General features: G+C 31.6%; 1 protein-coding gene across 1 annotated transcript in view; it reads left to right on the top strand.

Annotated features, from left to right (window-relative positions):
* Window positions 1-20,029, top strand: part of LOC142328805 (sodium-dependent proline transporter-like) — a 268,485-nt gene that overhangs the window by 124,154 nt on the left and 124,302 nt on the right. The window contains exon 3 of the mRNA XM_075372849.1: window positions 8,857-9,168. Coding sequence (XP_075228964.1) covers window positions 8,857-9,168 — 312 coding nt within the window. The remainder of the gene's footprint in view (window positions 1-8,856; window positions 9,169-20,029) is intronic.

Below are 20,029 nucleotides of genomic sequence, written 5' to 3'. Positions count from 1 at the left end.
GGTGATACAACCGACCAATAACATATTAGATTATGTTAGTAATGTGGGAAAAGGGAGTGCTAGATATATATGACCTCTATTATTTACTTAATTAAGAAATATGATGTGGATATCACATGACTTCCTTGTACGCGTAATAAATGAAATATACACTTTTTTTTACAATCAGAGGTTAATAATTATTAATAAATCAATAATATATTTAAATTAAAAAAAGTTTAAAAAAATTGTTTACAATCAGATTATTAATAAATTATTAATAAATCAATATATTTACATTTTAAAAAGTAGGATTCGAACCGATGTGCCTTCAACCTTGACGAACCAAATATTTCGTTAAAATTTTATTTGGCTGTAACTCTAGAACCAATGAAAATAAGTACCACTTATGAATATCGTTGATAAGCTCTCAATGAGGGCTGATTATTGCAGTCCAAAATCCCATTTTTGGTCTTTTTTGGACAGTTTTGGTCCAGTCGATTTGAACGAGATGCACAACTAGATTTTACAACAATCCTAAATAAAAAATTTCAACATTCTACGGTTAATCGTTTTTTAGTTATGCGAAATAGATACGTCCGACGTATCGTCATGCCGAAACTAGTTAAAATGTACGAGTATTCTGGGATGGCCGAAATGGATATTTTCGTTGACATTTTTCGTACAAGGAAGTAAAAATTTTAACTTTTAAAGTTGTTATAAATTTCATTTACAATAAAGATTTAAATTAAAAATATAATTCTTCTTCATTGTATATCCAGTATTAACAGAAGTCCATTAAGAAAAAAAAGTTAAAAAATTATGTTTCCTTTGTTTCTTGTTAAGTGTATTTTCATTCATTCCTTCCCAAAGGACCTCTTACATGTATTAATGTATCATTTTCCCCTGTTTAGGTCCTTTGAATCATAAACGGCGGAATTGAATAAACCGAGATGTTAATGGATACAGATTTATCTAACAGTAATTTTGTTTTCAAAACGAAATAAGCAATCAAATTAACTTTGTTTTATACGTTGATTGCTTTGAGATATTTTCTACTATTACTCTGCACCTTCAATTATTTTGATATAATATTCTAAATTTACATTTCCTGTTAAAACCAAATTTACTAATCGTGAATAGAAGGAAGCCTTCTTTCTTTCTTTTTCAAAATTCTATTTTGAAAAATAATTATTTTCTGTTTTTATTATCCATACTCGTCTAAGTGGGATGAAAATGTATTAAAATTTGATCGCTGTATTTATATTGATCAGTAATGGAGTAATTTGTATAACTTCTAACGATATTCGGATATCTTCTTCTGAAAATTTGAAAATAGATGAAATTGTTTTGTATGTAATTAAAAGCGGGATTGAATCTTAAGTTAAGGAAATATGGGCTGAGAAGCAGCGCTCTTGTTCTGTACCGTATCGTACCACAAATTCGGCCAAGTATGATTCGAAATAATTTCTTGCCGTACTGCATAAATATTTTTTGTTCCCTCGGCATGTCAGTTTTATCACATCAAGTAGGATCGCTTTTGAGTGGTCTGGTACGGTCACTATAAAACACCCGTTGATTTCTGGACGTATATCCATTGTTGTGAAAGTACGTGGCCAGAATTAATATTTCTTTTACTAAGTTTTTATCGATCTGGACGATTTTATATGGCTCTCCGATTTTAATTGCAGGGCGCATTTTCGGCCCTCATAATTATTAGTCTGCGCACACTTCCTGCATGCAGTTTTTTCGATCGCATATTTTTAACTGACGAAGGCTGTCTTGACGTAAGAACGGGCAATAGATGTATAGTGCCATAAGTACACAATCGGTACAAACGGAATTATGTGAATTTCTTAGCCGGTTAGTTACAGGCAGATTAACCTTACTTTTGGCATCGGCGTAAGTTACGGTAGCACTATATTCTCATATTGTGGCCGTTTTTACACCTCGTAGCAGCAGGTAGAATTTCGTGTAACTGAATAAAAGCACACGCCTTTTGTTCGCTATCGGAAACTCCAAATACATCTTGTACAAAAATTAAAACACAAAGAACAGACTGGACAGACAAAACGTACAGTAATGTAGTACGTTCATTTAATCACAACTTACTCAATTACGACATTAAGCGAAAAAGGTTTATTCATTGCAAACAAATAGATGAGGCAAAAATGAAATAGTTGATGTTATCTATTGTGTAATTATTTTAATTACCATATACTCCCATGTAGCAGCACCAGTTTGTTTGGAATTACTTTGTAAACATTGCCTCCGCGTCAACATGGATTTTAAGATTCACATTGACGATGACGTAATCATTCAATTTATGTACGAGGTCTGTTCAGAAAATAACCGAAAATTTTTAATTACGCGCCAACGGAGATATTTTAGTGACCTACTGTTGGCAGCTTCGTGTTCCGCATAACCTCCTTTGCAACCACATGTTCTTGGATTGTTGTTATCTCGTTTAGTTTTCGTGTTATTGTTATTTGAGCGAAACGTTTGTAAGTATTAGCAGCGATTTTTGTGTAACGTGCGATTTTCGGGAGCAACGATACGACGTAAAATTTTGCGTGAAACTGGGGAAAACTTTCACAGAAACGTTTCAACTTTTGAAACAAGCTTACGAAGATGATGCTCTGGATCGTACGCAATGTTACGAATGGTTCTCACGATTTAAAAGTGTCGTCCGAGAGTCGGAAATGACCCTTGACCAGGAAGCCGTTTGACTTCAACTGATTACACCCGCGTTCAGAAAAAAAATGATCTGGTGCGTGCAAATCGCCGATTGACTGTCAGAGAACTTGTAAATAGAGGTTAGCATCTCACTTGGATCATGCCATGACATTTTGCTTGTTCAAATTGAACGTGCATCGAGTTGCAGCAAAGTTTGTTCCTCGTTTGACGATCGAATAGCAGAAAGAACATCGATATTCATGCAAAGGATCATACGGGAGACGAAAGCTGATTTTACGGCTACGACATTGAAACAAAAATTCTGTCAAAAAAATCGCACATTACAAAAATCGCTACTAACATTTAAATACGTTACACTCAAGGTAACAATAACGCGAAAACTAAACGAGATATCAACAATCCAACAACATGTGGTTACAGATGAGGTTATGCGGAACACAGTGCTGCCGACCGCACGTCACTAAATATCTCCATTGACGCGTAATTAAAAATGTTGAGCTATTTTCTAAACAGACCTCGTATATGGTACTTCCGATTGAAGTATTATAAATTTATTCCCTCTTACTTTATTTTAATAGTTTGCGTAATAAAAATTTAAAGAAAAGAGGGAATTTGGGTGGCACCCTCGGTTAATACATAATACCGGGAAGATAACCAAATAATCATTGATTTGTTTCGCATAAACCAGTGAGTATATATGGTTTGTGAGCAAAACTAAATATTAATTAACTGGTTTTTTAAAGCTAGGTAGTTATTTATTAACCCACCGGGTTGGTCTAGTGGTTAACGCGTCTTCCCAAATCAGCTGATTTGGAAGTCGAGAGTTGCAGCGTTCAAGTCCTAGTAAAGCCAGTTATTTTTACACGAATTTGAATACTAGATCGTGGATACCGGTGTTCTTTGGTGGTTGGGTTTCAATTAACCACACATCCCAGGAATGGTCGAACTGGGAATGTACAAGACTACACTTCATTTACACTCTTTCATATCATCCTCATTCATCCTCTGAAGAATTATCTAAACGGTAGTTACCGGAGGCTAAACAGGAAAAAGAAAAGAAAAAGGTCGTTATTTATTAAATATTTCTACTCCAGAATTAGAAAGTATTTGAAAAATATTTATTCATTTCATTGCTGTATTCCCTGTCTATATTAAGGGAATCTTTTTCCTTCTTTCTTTTTACTGTTTAGCCTCCGGTAACTACCGTTTTAGATAATACTTCAGAGGATGAATGAGGATGATATTATGTATGAGTGTAAATAGAAGTGTAAGTCTTGTGCATTCTCAGTTCGACCTTTCCTGAGATGTGTGGTTAATTGAAACCCAACCACCAAAGAACACCGGTATCCACGATCTAGTTTTCAAATCCTTGTAAAAATATCTGGCTTTACTAGGACTTGAACGCTGTAACTCTTGACTTTCCAAATCAACTGATTTGGGAAGACGCGTTAACCACTAGACCAACCCGATGGGTTATATTAAGGGAATCTGGGCTAGAATATTTAAAAATGAGCTATTTTAAGTATAAGTGAATGAAAAAAACTATTTAAATACTCGTAACTGGACTTATAAATTCATCGACTTATTGATTCAGTTTATTTAAAGAATATATTATTTTTTGTTTTATAATAGATTGTTAATTACAACTTTTGAGACGGTCTACATGGACCTGGAGTGTATAATACTATAATTTTATTTAATTCGTTAAGGTAAATAAAAAATTTTTAATTGTGTATTGAAAATCTAAATACCGATTCCCTAGTAAATAACTTCGTTTGAGTTAAGAGCAACTTCGAAGTTAAGTAGTTAAATTTTTTTTGCTTTAAAAATAAAAATTTATATATACGATGCTTCTGTAAATAAGCTTTTCAGTTTTGTTTAAAGTGTTTTTTAAAACTAACTTACGGTAATTTTTCCTTTATAAAAAAAATTCTAACCAAACTTTTTAATGTAGACATCTTTTATTCATTTTTTAAATGTGACTTTAATATCAGCTTAGTTGAAACTTACTTTGAATATTGTGTTTTTCAAATCATTATTTCGTCAAGGGAAAATTATTTTTGCTGTTCTAGGTTTATGTTTATTAATTATTATTTAATAATTTTTAGTTTAAGGAATTAATTAATTTTTGTCTCCAGTTTTTTTTTTTTACTGTGCTTTCATTTAATTGGTTATTTAAATTTTATTTCTGTTATAAACCCTGTTCGAATAAATTGTACATTGTTTTTCTTGAAGAAATAAAATGTAATTTATGTTGTATTATTTTTAATACATAGATTCCTTTTTTAATTCGACAAATAAAACGGTAAATTTGATTTATACGTGTAACTTATTCAATGAAAATAAATTTTCATTATTTATTGCATCGAGATTATATTTTAAATTTGAAAGCGAAACGTAAAAAAAAAAAATCAATTAATTTACGAGTATATTTTGATACGGTCCGTCAGTCAGAGGATGTTATAATATTATATACTGGTACACTTGTGTAACATATAAAATGATGTCTAACACTCAATTTATTTTTAGACATAGTGGAAGTAAAAATCAGAATTACGATGTGGCATTCAGGTGTTTGATTTTTTATTTACTATTTTTATTATTTCTTGTACCAACTTTTTAAAATCTATTTATAAAACACGGGATGTGCGAAAATAATATGTTTTAATTTATTTTAATGTAGATTAAACAAATTTTTTGTACGCTTTTTAAGGTTTTATTTTGTTTTGTTAGATAATATTAAGGTTTACCGAATTATTTTTTAGGGTAAAGTTTTTTTTTATTATTATTTATCAGTTATTATTATAATTGTTCTATCATGCTCTGCGATATTATAAGTGTACCACCCACCAGTGGGATTTTTTTTTACCTCCAGAACCACCATTAGGTATTGCTTCAGAGGGTGAGATGAAATGGTAATTTTGTAGCGTGTGAAAATGCAATGCCTAACCGGGATTTCAACCCGAGACCTCCATATTGGATCACGATCTGGAGGCCGGTACCATTGGGATCTACTTAATTAAAAAATCTACAATAAACTATTGATAGTGATCTTTGAGTACATTAAAAATACCCGATGACATTTTGAAAACTCCGCGGTAATTAATTTATTTAACCAGAAATCCCCAATTTTTATAACATTTTCGGATACTACGAGTAATTTTAACATATTTTTATTCTTTGATATTTTCTCCTAAACGGAACTGTTCATGAGCTACACCTCATTTCGAATAAAACCTATCAAAAATATATACTTAAAAATTGAACCTAAGTTCGCAGTATTGTAATATTTTCTTACTGTTGAGTGAAATTGTAATTTGGTAATGTTTTATTATTTTCTTTAACTTTCAAAAACTGTATATTTTTCTCGACTTTAATTGTTTTACATCATTTTAGATCAGTGGTCCAAATTGTGTACTAATCTCGGTACTCCAGTAAGTAAATTAAAAAAAAATCTGATATGGACAACCACATTATTTCCTTGTAAGTCTATTAAATTACATACACACATTTTTAAAAGTACATAAAATTTTATTTCGTTAATAAAAACCTCTGATCTTTTTTTTTTTGAATTCATCGTAAACATTTTTTTAGATTGAGAGGTTTTAATAATTATTAATAAATCAATATATTTGAATTTACAAAAAGTTACAAAAAAAATGAGATGATGTCTGATTCGAACCAATATGCTTCTAAGATATTTCATTAATAAAAATTTTATTTGGCGATATCTGTAAAAATCAATGAAAATGAGTACCACTTATGACATATCGTTGAAAAGCTCTCAATGAGGGCTGATTATTGCAGTGCAAAATCCAATTTTTGGGTTTTTTTTGGACAGTTTTGGTCTAGTCGATTTGAACGAGGTGCACGACTAGATGTTACAACAATCCTAAATACAAAATTTCAACATTCTACGGCTAATCGTTTTTTAGTTATGCGAAATACATACGTACGTAACGTCACGCCGAAACTAGTCAAAATGTACGAGTATTCTGGGATGGCCGAAATGGATATTTTCGTTGAAATTTTTCGTACAAGGAAGTAAAAATTTTGACTTTTAAAATTGTTATAAATTTCATTTACAATAAAGATTTAAATTAAAAATATAATTCTTCTTACTTCATTGTATATCCAGTATTAACAAAGTCCATTAAGAATCCCCTTAATAAAACAACTGAAAAGAGCAACAAAAGTAGTATAGATGCATGTCAAGAAATGTGGTGAAAATGGTAGGGTCATTTCTGAACATTTATAATTAACTGGTACATATAATGCACTTTGGTCTTATTATATACCGATTATAAATAAAATTGGAATTTTTCTAAGTTTTATTAAACACTTATACCATTTTGTTCAGAATTAAATTCTCTATACGTTCTTTGTGTTTGTTACCATTTAACAAAGTTACTGTTTTTACTCCAGAAAAATTACTGTAGATGCGGTTCCGGGACTTATTTTATTCGATTACTTACTTACCAACAATTTTTATTATTATGTTCGAGAGCGCTCTCGGACATGCTAATAAAAATTGTTGGTAAGTGGAAATTATTATATAATTAATTTATATCAATACCTACGGGCCATGATATCTGTTACGTGTATGGTTAACAAGTTCTCTTGGTGAATATTCTTTCAGTCTGTCCATTATAATGTTCAGTAAAATTAAGGTGTACAGTACTGGAGATGTGAATGATGGTGTTTATTATTGTGTATTTTGTTTGTTTGTTTTTTTATCTTGTTTGTTTTGACTGCGCTTTTATAGTACAGGGTGTCCCATATAAAACGCAACCCAACCTTATATTGTTAGATATTGAAATAATAAAAAGGCATGTGTATATGTAAATGTAATTTTTATTATTACCATCCATTACCTTACATTTACAGTAAGTGTTGGAAGTAGCCGCCATCTGCTTGAATACAAGCTTCGGTTTTTTTTACAGCGTTTCTTGCAACTTTTTTTCAAAGTTTGTGGCTGGATATTTAATACAGCTTGTTCAATATTGACTTTCAATCGTTCAAGTGTTCGTGGTTTGTTGCTGTAGGCTTTTTCTTTGAGGTAACCCCGTAGAAAAAAATCCGCCGCAGTCAAATCTGGAGTTCTTGGTGGCCACAAACCTCGACCGGTAACACGATTACCAAAGAATTTTTCAACAAAATCAGAAGTTGCTGCGTAGTGCGATGTCGCACCGTCATGTTGTGGCCAGCAGCGTCTGTCTTCCTCTTCCAAGATTGCAATGAACTGAAATAAAATATCCCCATATCGTTCTGCATTAATGGTGTACTCGAAAAAAATAGGACCGATTATTTTCTTCCGCGATATCGCGCAACACACGCCCAACTTCTGCGGGTGTAATTGTTTTTCGTGATAAACGTGGGGATTTTCAGCGCTCCAAATTCTACTGTTTTGGCTGTTTACGTAGCCATCCAAATGAAACCGTGCTTCATCTGTGAAAAATAACGAATCCATAACATTAATTCCCTCGCGCAGAAATCTACGGAACCGTTGACAATATTGTAGCCGTTTTTCTTTGTCGGGCTCAAGAAGTCGATGAACCGTTTGAATGCGATAAGGTCGTAATTGTAATCGTTTGGTCGCCCGATGAACAGTTGATTTAGACAAATTAATTTCAGCAGACAAACGTCTGATCGACTTATTTGGCGAGGCGAGTAATCGGTCTTTGATTTCAGTGATTGTTTCTGTATTCAACACTGACGCAGATCTTTTGTGTTCCTTGTTATTAACAGAACCGGTCTCTCTAAATTTTGCAACTAACCTTAATACTGATGTTTTGTTAGGAGCTGGTTTATCTTATGGCGAAACAAATCTTGCACTGCAACCACTGATTTCGTACTGAAGTACGACTCGACAATGAAAACACGTTCATCTAGCGAAAACACCATCTTGTCTCTAGCAATACACTGAACGTTATGATTGCATTGTTGTTACTATCGGTAGTGTTCTACTGCGTCGCCGCGATGTTCAGATGTTGGACGAGTCCATTTTCGTAACGAGTAGGGGAGTAAGCTTGACTTTTGAAATATCATGGATGAGTGATTGATGGGTTGCGTTTTATACGGGACACTCTGTAGTTCGTTACCTATATTTCCTGAAAAAATAATTTTAGTATTTTATTATTGTTTCGATATAATTTTCAAATTGTTTCTGTGTTTTTTCAGATCACAACCAAACCGCCGGCGGGCCGGGGATAGGAGAAAATAACGGCCGTGGCGGTTCACTACGTGACAAAGAACGTGAACGTGATCGAGAACGTCTTCACCAGCGTCGATTCAGTGCTCATATCGTCGCTCGACGTGAATCGAACTTCGATCGTGGTATCGATGCTGCCATTCGCCGGCCGTCATTGGCAGCTGTTGCTGAACGCGGCTCATGGGGATCCAGATGGGAATTTCTTCTTTCATGTGTCGGATTATCAGTCGGTATCGGAAATGTTTGGCGTTTTCCTTATCTTGCTTACCAAAATGGAGGAGGTTTGTATTACGCTTACATTTAACAGAGTAGTTACATGAAGTACGGTTAACGTATATATATTTTTACATTTTAATACCATATGGCAAGATTAGTTATATAAATTATCTGTTTTCTTTTTCAGGTTAAAAGTAGCTTAGAACATTTTTATTTCCATCTCCGAATGTTTTTTTAATATTACATTTTAATTTTTGGGACTTGGGGGTACGTCGTAAAACTAGACACGTTTTCCATTACAGATTTAAAGCCCACAATTTGAAAAAATCAATTTTTCCATAATTTTTGAAAAACTCATTTAAAGAAAGCTATCCCGGGTTGATGTCTTTCTATCATCGCTACCGATTCCAGAATTATAAAGTTAATTTGTTTGTAATTGATCTCAAACAGATAACTGGATTCATTTCTATAAATTTTGAGGGTATAAAATTTGAAAAAAATTTACAATGTATCAGTCTGTAAATAAACTGCCCAGCCGGGCGTCCTCCGAACCTCAGCCATGTCTCTCTGCCTCTTAGCCGAGGAATACGCAGGCCATGCGGAAAATATCGGCTACAGGAAACAAGTGGGTGTGAGGACAATTAGTAAGACGGCTCGGATCGTTTCCAGATGTCTTAGACCGACGCTTAAATGATTATCTTTCTTTTTGTTGGAATCGCCGCACTACAAATTTGAATCGGTGTAGCATCAGACGACGAGTAAAAAAGGCAGTATTCAGATCCTCGTCATCCGCTATTTGGTCTTGAAGAGCAAAAAATTGCCTGAAATCGAGAAAAAGCTTTTTCGTTCATCAGAACGTCTTGTGTTTCCTTAGGAATAAAAACTAGAAATGAGGAAAAATCGAACCTTTCATGACGTCACAGAAAAATCTCTGCCCGGTTTCACAACTACCTGGGGAACTTTATATTGCATATGAATACGCGTGACGAGATTCAAAACAAATTTGATTAAATGGAGGTACATTAAAGAAGGCAGAAGATGCCACTGTATACTGATCCACGACTACGAATATCTCCAAGCCCTCTGATGACTCTCTCCTGCAGCTAAGCTGTCCATAATGTCGTTGCTTAATATCATCAGTGAAATAACGACAAGGGTATTACTTAGCCTAGTCCTGGTAGAATCAAATCTAATGCACTGTTTACACGAAAACTAATTAATCTGTAAATGCTGGTTGCTGAACACACGTTTGAACCGCACTTGAAATATAATTCCATTCAGAATTTTTATGATTCTTCAAGAAAATCGTATTTTTCAAGCGATTCGTACATTTTTCAAAGAAAAAAAAATTGTTTTTCGAACCGTTCTTATAATTATTTTATTAAAAATCTGATGTGGACATCACATGACTTCCATATACGACTAAATTACATTTACATTTTTTTTTCTGCACTTCATTTAAACTTATTTCATTTGAAAGTGAGATACGATCCTCCAATTCTATAATAAACTGGACAGTTACACAGAAAAATATGGCCCTATAAATTTTTTTACCATTTTCTATTAGTTTACATATTAATTTTGTTTCACGTCGCCCAAATAGATATGAGGTATAAGTGAGAACGTGTTGAACTGTAACCATACACACATTGATTCGAATTCGACTTCATATACATACATATTTTTTTAAACTTTTTTTTAATTTAAATATATTGATTTATTAATAATTAACCTGTGATTGTACTTTTTTAATGAAAATGAAAATTACGAACAATTTTATTTTACTAATAAAGTTCTGATTTTTTTTTTTCATTTTTTTGTATTATTATTATTAATTTATTATTTATTTTTTATTGTTACATTTTTTTTACAATGTGCCTTCCACTTGTAAGATCCAAATATTTCATTAATTAAATATAATTAATGAAATATTTGGTTCTTACAAGGGGAAGGCACATCGGTTCGAATCATACTTCATACATAAATATTAAATTTTTTTTTTTTAATTTAAATATATTGATTTATTAATAATTAACCTCTGGATTGTAAAAAAAAAATTACAATAAATAATAAATTCAATAATAACAATAAAAAAAAACATGAAAAAATCAGAAGTTATTAGTGAAATAAAATTTTATGTACTTTTCATTTTAAAAAAATGTGTACGTGTAATTTAATTTAATAGGCGTACAAGGAAGCTATGTGGTGTCCACATCAGAGTTTTTTATGAAAAGCATACTTCAGCTGTGCTGGATGATTTATGTTTTGTTTCTTTTTCTGATTCACCTTGGCCTTCATTAAAAAATTTATTTTTTCTACGCATGGAAAAATATGGAACACCTGTACATAGCAATGAATGGTGGTGAAGAATAACCAGAGTGAAGACGGACACGTACTCAGCTAGTAATAATAATAATTATAATAACAATAATAATAGCCGTTATCATAAAAATATTGCGCAATTTGCAATTAGAATTTTTCTGATGATCTTTATGTGAAATGTTTTTTTGTGTATTGAATTGTACGAGTTCTTTTTGTAATTCTTTTTATCCTTTAATCATAAAAAAATATTAATAACTCTGTAAATTATATGATTTAAAACTCTTTATTTAACTTTACTCAAAAGCTTTTTTTTTGTGTTTTTACGTCTATCTCATGATGTATTATAGGGAAGATCTTTTAGGACAAAAATAAAAGTATACTGGATTTCTAGCAATTTAAAAAAAAAAAAAAGTAGCTATCATTTCGCGACCTGTATGGCGGTTTGTTAGGGTCTCTGCCTTTCATTCAAAGTAGGTCTTTGATTCGAATCACAATCGGGCTTGATATTTTTCACACGCTAAAAAAATGTATCTCTCGTCAGTATGTGCGATCGTTTTGTTAACTTGTAGTAAAATAATCGATACATGAAGTTACTTCATGAAAATCCATCGTAATAAAAAGAAATTAAACGAAATATGCTATTTGATTTTCACAATAGTTTATTTTGTGAAAATTAAATAACATTTTATTTTGATTAAATTGTAGTTTCTTAAAAAGAAATAATTACTTCGTGAAAGTTTTAATAAGGAACCACTTATTAATGAAGTTTTTTTTTCTTTTTTAGAATCTTTTACAAAGATTACTTTTTTTTGTTTTTATTAAGAATGTAAATAGATTTTTTATTCTTATCGGTACAGTATAATACATTATTTTGATCACGTCATTGTAAGATGACTTAGAAAAAAAAAATCTAAATTATAAAATTACAAATTAAAAATCGATGCGATTATATTATTTAAAATATAAACGCGTGAAATTATTTTAAAATAAATACATTAAATATAAAAAATTACTATAAAATAATTTAATATTCAGAAGGTGCTGTTGAAAGTTATTTTAAGAGCATATTTACGTACACGATGAACGGAATGAAGAAACGTGCCAGAGGTTAAGTTTTTTAAATTTTTATTTAATGATTCTTCGTCAAGAGTAATTGTGTGGGTAGAATAAAATTTTTTAATTGTACTTTAAATAAATTAGTAGAAATTTTTTTAAATTGTTCATTAATTTATTAATTAGTGTGTTGAGTTACATGAAAACAGTTGTTTTTGTCTGTTGTTTTTTACGATACTTGTTTTTTCGAGAACAAGAATGGTATTGCTTCGGTCGCTTGTTTTAACTTTGTTGGAGGGGGTAAAATTAATTTTTTTACGTTTTTAGGTATGAGGAGTACGAAGATACATTCGCTTAAAATTGTGATTTCCTTATATATTTATTAATTTTTAGACCTATGTATAAAATTTTGTAGCTCGAAAATTTCCAGAACTACTAGATCAGTTTCATTAAAAATTACATAAGCTATAGTATGCCGGCCTCGTGGCGCGAGTGGTAGCGTCTCGGTCTTTCATCCGGAGGTCCCGGGTTCGAATCCCGGTTAGGCATGGCATTTTCACATGCGCTACAAATCATTCATCTCATCCTTTGAAGCAGTACCTAACGGCGGTCTCGGACATTAAACGAAAAAAAGATATATGCTATAGTAGTGTACCTGAAGTTGTGTATGTGAAAATTTGATAAAGATTAGTCGAGTCATTCTTGAGTTACGCTCAAGTTAAGCTAAAAAAAAGTTTTAGCGGAGCAAGTTAGAAGCTTGTTTCGTTATGATGCTGCAAGTTGGAATGTGGAAACAAAATAAAATAACGAAATCGTCTTTTTATTAAGTGGCCAACTTCTTTTTAGCAGAAATTGTACTTATAAGGATGAACACAAGATTAAGATAACATATTTAATTTTTTAAACGTTTAGTTGCAGTTCTAACTGTACAGATTTTGATTTTTAAATTCAAGAGGTTTTCCAAAAAATACTGAGACGTTTAAAAATATTTTTTATATATTTATATTTTTTAATATTTATATATATATATATATAAATTATATTTGGTATTTAATTTTTTTCATACAAAATGCAATTCGAAGTTAGAGTAAAGAAAACTACGTTCATAATCTACGTTGAATTTATATGCCAAAAAAAAGCAAAATATAGTCCGCATTGCATTAAAATCATTAAATACATTATTTAAAAAGGAATAAGCAAATAATTCGAATAATAAAAGAAGCCATGAATAAATGAATGTTAAAAGAGATGATGTTTATCCAAGTTGCAGTATGAAGTGCTTCCTCTCGAATACGACATTAAAATTTATTTTTCATATGTTTACAATCCAATTATTAAGGTAATAAATTCTAAAAAATTTTAATAATTATTATTTGTTTGTAACCAAAAACCGGTGAGTGATAACTGATTCTTAACCGTGAATTATTATTTAAAAAAGTTTAATTTTTTTTTTCTCAGCTATAGCGGAATATGCTTCTATAGCTAAAACAGGGAAAGTATAATATATATTGGTAAAAAAATCTTAAAAAGTTGATTTTTTGTTTTGTTTTGTGCTTTAAGATGACATTAAAAAAAAAAAAAAAAAAAAATAGATATATATGTAGATTGTAAAAATATTTTTTCAATGGTTTTCTTATGTTCGAAATTGTGTATTGGTCAAATTTAGTAATTGAAATTGGACACTTCCCGTTATCCGATCCAGGTGAAATTTTGCACACAGCTTTGGTTCTGATTTAACACTATCGTTTTAAATCCAATCTAACGCACATTGTTTAATATCTTTCTAAACCAAATATGGCGGACATTGTGTAAACATATTTCTTCTTTGTTTACATACGGATAACATTTCGGTAACTGAGGGTTCGTTGTGGTAGCGAAACGATTTTGTTAACGATAACAAAATGGATTTGTTACTATAACCTTCTTTTTTCCTGTTTAGCCTCCGGTAATTACCTTTCAGATAATAGGATGAATAAGGATGATATGTATGAGTGTAAATGAAGTGTAGTCTTGTACAGTCTCAGTTCGACCATTCCTGAGATGTGTGGTTAATTGAAACCCAACCACCAAAGTATTCAAATTCGTGTAAAAATAACTGACTTTACTAGGACTTGAACGCTGGAACTCTCGACTTCCAAATCAGCTGATTTGGGAAGACGCGTTCACCACTAGATCAACCCGATGGGTTTTGTTTCTATAACCTATCGTTACTGTAAGTTATCTGATTTTTTTACGACGCTTATAAATTTGTGCTCCATAAAATATTACTGAAAAATTCGAATATGTGTTCTGTCAGAATTAATAACGGTAAAAATGTGAACATAAATTAAAACGATTAGACAAAGTAATGAAGAACCTTCGGGGGTAAGAATATATTAAATTTTTGCAAAAATTTTAAAAAAGGATCGGTGGTGGTGTTATTGCCAAAATAAAACTTCAAATATCTACAGGTGTACTTTAACAAAATGGTTTTTTTAATCAAGATCATAAGTTAACAAAAGAGTTTATGTAATACGTATATTCACCCCCTCATGAAAAATGGCCATATATTTTTTCTTTTTTTAGCTTTATCTTGCTTCAGAAAAGGAATTAATGGGAGTTATTTTTGCATCTGTACTTTCTACATCAATAGGCCTTCAAACCAGTATAAACGGTTTTAGCCGTAGCAGAAGCGGATGAAGACCTTCTATATAACCCTTCCTCTAAAACTTACAATAAAAATTAACACAAATCAGCAATTGCGACTCCTCCGGAAAAGGGGACGCATTGCTCCCTCCATAAAGTTAGTGCCCCGTTGTGGCGTATTCCTGCTAGCCTATTAAGCGTTAGCACGAAAGGACTTCAGTGGACGGTCTGAAGGGGAATTACGTCGGGAGGACAGGCTTTATAAGCCTAGCCTTCCGCGGTCGGCCCATAAAATGGGTTCGATAACGCTGGTTCAACAACGGATTGGAATGCAACTAAATCCGTCTTAAAATCACTGAATAATAAACAAAACTTAAAAAATTAGACCCGCCATTTAAAATAACCCTTTATAAAAAAAACAAGCCCGATTAGAATCGTCCAGCAGCAAGGGACTCTGTCCAGGTTCTGCGATAAGTAGGGAGAAATAAACGCCCGCCAACTTTGCATTCCATTCCATTCCATAAACGGTTTTGATTATCCCACTCAATGGGGTCTGTGGTAACAAATATTTTTTTTATTTTAAATTTAAATCCATCTGGCAAGTTGCAAATGTAAAAATCTTAATTTTTTTATAGCCCTTACTCTTTAGTATTTCTTGAAAAAAAAAATCAGCCAAAGATTTTCACCCCTTCCTAAAAAATGTCATCTTTTTTTAATTAGAATTACGGTTGTATCTTTGTATTTTGTAAACAATTTAAAAATTTCTTTCTTTAAATTTATTATCACCACTTAGGAATTATTTTATTAAAATTAATTTTACCCGAATGCCTCCCCTTGAGTATTGGAGCACCCAAAATGAAGAAAAAAATTGTAAAAATATAAGTGTGTTTTTACATTAGTTTTCGAGAAATCCGGGGTAAAAGAAAAAATATTGGGTCGAACACAAACTTTTATGTTTGGCATAAAATAACTATGTTAAATGGATAATAAATACATACATAAAAAATTTTAATAAAATTTATAGAGAATTTGATTCTGAGTAAAGTGGTATGAGTAGAGTACGGAAACTAAATATAAACGTTAAGAATTTGGAAGTTTATTAAAAACAAAATGTAACAGATTTTAATGATGTATTAAACGAAATAAAATTCTCAATATTACAAAACAAAATTTAAAAAAACAACAAAGTAAACAATTTATTAAATGAAAACTAATTAAAAAGATGTTTTTATGCTTTTATTCATAGTCGTACCAACAGAGTTATTAGCGACTTACAGAAAATTGCTTATAAATAACTAATATTTAAAGTCTACAATTAAAAAACGTTGAATATTAAACAAACTAATAATTGAACAAAAGAAAATTATAAGCAATATTATTTCACATTGGCCGTTATGCCTATTAAAATTTGTTAAATTAAGTTCATCATTTTATTACTGTATAAATTTAGCATCGTCTTGTGGTTGTCCTCTCGTATTGTGATTTAATTGGTGACGATTATCTGTGAATTTTCACAGTCTAGGGGAAAATTGTTTATAATCGGTCCATTACATTACATATGTATGTAAGATCGAGAAAAGCCAAGCAGATGGGCATGGGTGAATCCATAGTGTGCCCAATCCTCAGTCGATAAAATTAATTTTGTCTAAATTTGTTTGAAATAATTTATTTCATGAGTAGCCCATCGGGCTGGTCTAGTGGTTAACTCGTCGACGCAATTCAGTTCTTTAACAATTTCGAAAGTCGATTTCGAAGTCGAAAATTTGGAGATTCAAATCCTAATAAAATTTAATTGTTTTTAGTCGGATGTGAATACTGGATAATACATACCTGTGTTTTGGTGGTTGGGGTTCAATTAACCACACGTCTCAGGAATGGTTGACCTGAGTCTGTATAAAGCTACACCTCAGTTTACTTATCATATATATCACCCTCATTTCATTGGACTTTGGAGAGGTAGCTTATTGTTTACTAGTTGAATAGACTATAACGAACACATTAGGAAAAAAACAAGTTTTTAGTTGATCATAATGAAGTAGTAAGTGAGTACTAACAGTTGATTCCAACAATTAAATTTTTTGTGTTGAATTTGAACAGCATTAAATCTTTTTTCCCATAAAAAAGGTTGGAGCGTGGGTTTGTTTGTTTGATGCACGTGCTCACATTTTTATTTTAGCTGCTATTGCGCAGAGCGGATCACGTGGTACGCCGGGCAGCTGCGCGCAGTTGACGAACGATTCATTAGATTATTTTATACGATTTTTTTCCTGTTTAGCCAATCACCGTGAGGTATTGTAACGTCTTCTACAATACCAGACTTCGAAATCAGCTGATTTGCGAAGGCGCATTCAGCACTAGACCAACCCGGTAGGTTGTATTATTACATTTATATTTCTTTTACGAACGATTTATCTAAAATTATATTTTTGTTTTAGGGATAAAAACGGAAAATATTAGGGTTAGAACTGTGTTAAAAAATCACAACTAAAAATACACCTAAAAATATTCAGGATTTTGAAACTTTTCGTTGTAAACGTTTTTGTTGCTATTAGTACGCTAAATTCATGAACGTTATTTAATTAAAGTTGGCAAAAACATTTAACAAAATCACATGTAATGAATCAAAAACCCTGTAACATTTTCGTGGCATGGCATTTATTTAAGTACTAGAAAAAAGGCAGGCCCGTCCTTTTTCTAGTATTTAAATGAATAAACACTGCGTTTATGTCATTTTTTAACGCCTTTAAATTTTCAAATGAAGAATTCGCAGGCATCATTTTTTTTTGAAGTGTTTCGCAATGGAGACCCAGGAACAGCAAAACGAAGAATTATCATCAAAGATTAATTAACACTGTATATAAATCACCCGTCAGGAACGGGTAGATAGGTTACTTAACGGAAAAAAAGGAACTACTCCAGCATTTACCTGGATGAATCAAGGGAAACTATGGTAAAACCTTGGTCAGTGCAGTATCATAAATTCCACAATTATTAATAGAAAATGTGATTGCAATCCATAAATATATGAAGACGCTAAATGTAAAAAATAACCACAAACAATTCACAACTTTGAAGGCCGTAATGAAAATTATTAAGCGCATTTTATGAACGTATACTTTCGTTAAATCGGATATTAATGTAGCTTACTATTGTAAAATAGTAAGATTTCCGCCGCGGATTGGTATCGTCTTGGCCTTTCATCTGGAGATCACAGGTTCGAATCCCGGTCAAGCATTTTTCATACGCTTCAAAATTCCGTTTTCATGTACCACACACCATCTTCAAGATTATGTGGCAACATCATAAACAATTACATTTCATTATTGAAAAACTATTGTAATTTAATCTTAGGGGTGTAATATTATATGATATCGTTACTCAATTACGTAATTCCCTTCCTTCTGTCGTGGTTATGGCTCACCGAAAAATTTCTTATTCTACAAATTATCTTATTTGTAGATTTAATTTTGATGAAGTAGAAGTGATTACATTTAAGAAAAATATTTATGAAAATAACAATAAAACTTAACGCTAATTTAATTTGTAAATCTTTTTAAACTTTTTTGAAATTTTCAACTAGGTATTCGACTCTCTTTATGTTAAAAAAAAAAATTTAATTTAATTTAATTAATCAAGTCTGAGTTTGTTTCAAAAGTTATAAAAAAATGAATACATTATCGATTTGCTCTCGCGTAATTTTCAATCGGAGTTCACAAAGATGAAAGGTTAATGTACGGTTTGCTTTTTATTTGTCCTCCAATAACTTCCGTAATGGCATAATGATTTTTATGTAAAATTCATTTATAACAATCTTTGCCAATTCTAAAGTTGTTTGAAATTTAAATGAAATAATATTTCTTGAAAAGGTTACTAAAAAAGTATAATTTGATTAAATCAGGTTTATTTATCGATATTATGCGAGAAAAAATGTTTGAAAACTAATCATTAAAATATAATTTACAATAGTTTGTAAAAATCATATATAGAAAGGTAATTCCCGTATAAAAATGATTAAGCCGTAATAAATTGTTTCACAACAAAAGAGATAGGTTAATTTGTTAATATCTTTCCTAAATTTAGTAGAACGTAAAGTACCAGAGAATGCAGTATAATTACTTTCTTTGCGAGTAATGATGTTGTCTACATAGCCGCACTATGCAATGAAATAAGTGAAGGTGTCACTTGTTTAGTCGCCGGCGTTTTCGCAGCTTATCACTCTGATATGGTTATATCACAGAAGGATGCGGATGAGAGGACACTAGGTTTTTAGGGATAGTGATAGGGAAGAGCGGACAGCCCCAGTGGTGAGGGTCGGCATGCTGAGGCTTCAAGGATCCACTGGGGACTCCATGGGAAATTAGGTTAGGGGAATAATTGTAAAAATAATGAGATAAAAGAGAAAAGACCTGACACCACGTCAAGACAAATCATGGTATGGCGTGGTGTCAGAAAAGAGGGCAAAAATAAAATAAGTACTCAAAAGATCTGATCGGCGGGCCGACCTGCCATGCCGGACATACAGCCGGTAGGCGGGAAGGCCCGTTAGAGTATAGCATACACTCCCCTGGGAGGCATAATACCAGCCAGTCGGACCGGCCCAGGGAAGATAATACTTCAGCCGTATTACGCTTGAAGTCACCTTCAGACGTAATACATTTATAAAAACTGAAAACTTTTCCAAATTTTTAAATCGGTTAAATTATTTCAGTTTTAATTTATACATTAATTAACTTAATATTCGTTTGTATTTTTTTGGGAGCCTTTACATTATATTTTGTATTGCAACTCCTACCTTTTTAATTTAGAAATAATTTTTAACTGTAGAAATCATTATTATAAATCTTTATATATAAAAATGTTAAGTTCGTTTTTGTACGCTTCAAAAACTCAAAATTTTTTGCACCGATTGAGCTCAAATTTTAGCAC

The sequence above is a fragment of the Lycorma delicatula genome, chromosome 8, assembly GCF_047948215.1.
Source record: "Lycorma delicatula isolate Av1 chromosome 8, ASM4794821v1, whole genome shotgun sequence".
Lineage (NCBI taxonomy): Eukaryota > Metazoa > Arthropoda > Insecta > Hemiptera > Fulgoridae > Lycorma > Lycorma delicatula.
The sequence above is the reverse complement of the archived record's forward strand: the minus strand, read 5'-3'. Positions and strand labels throughout refer to the sequence as shown.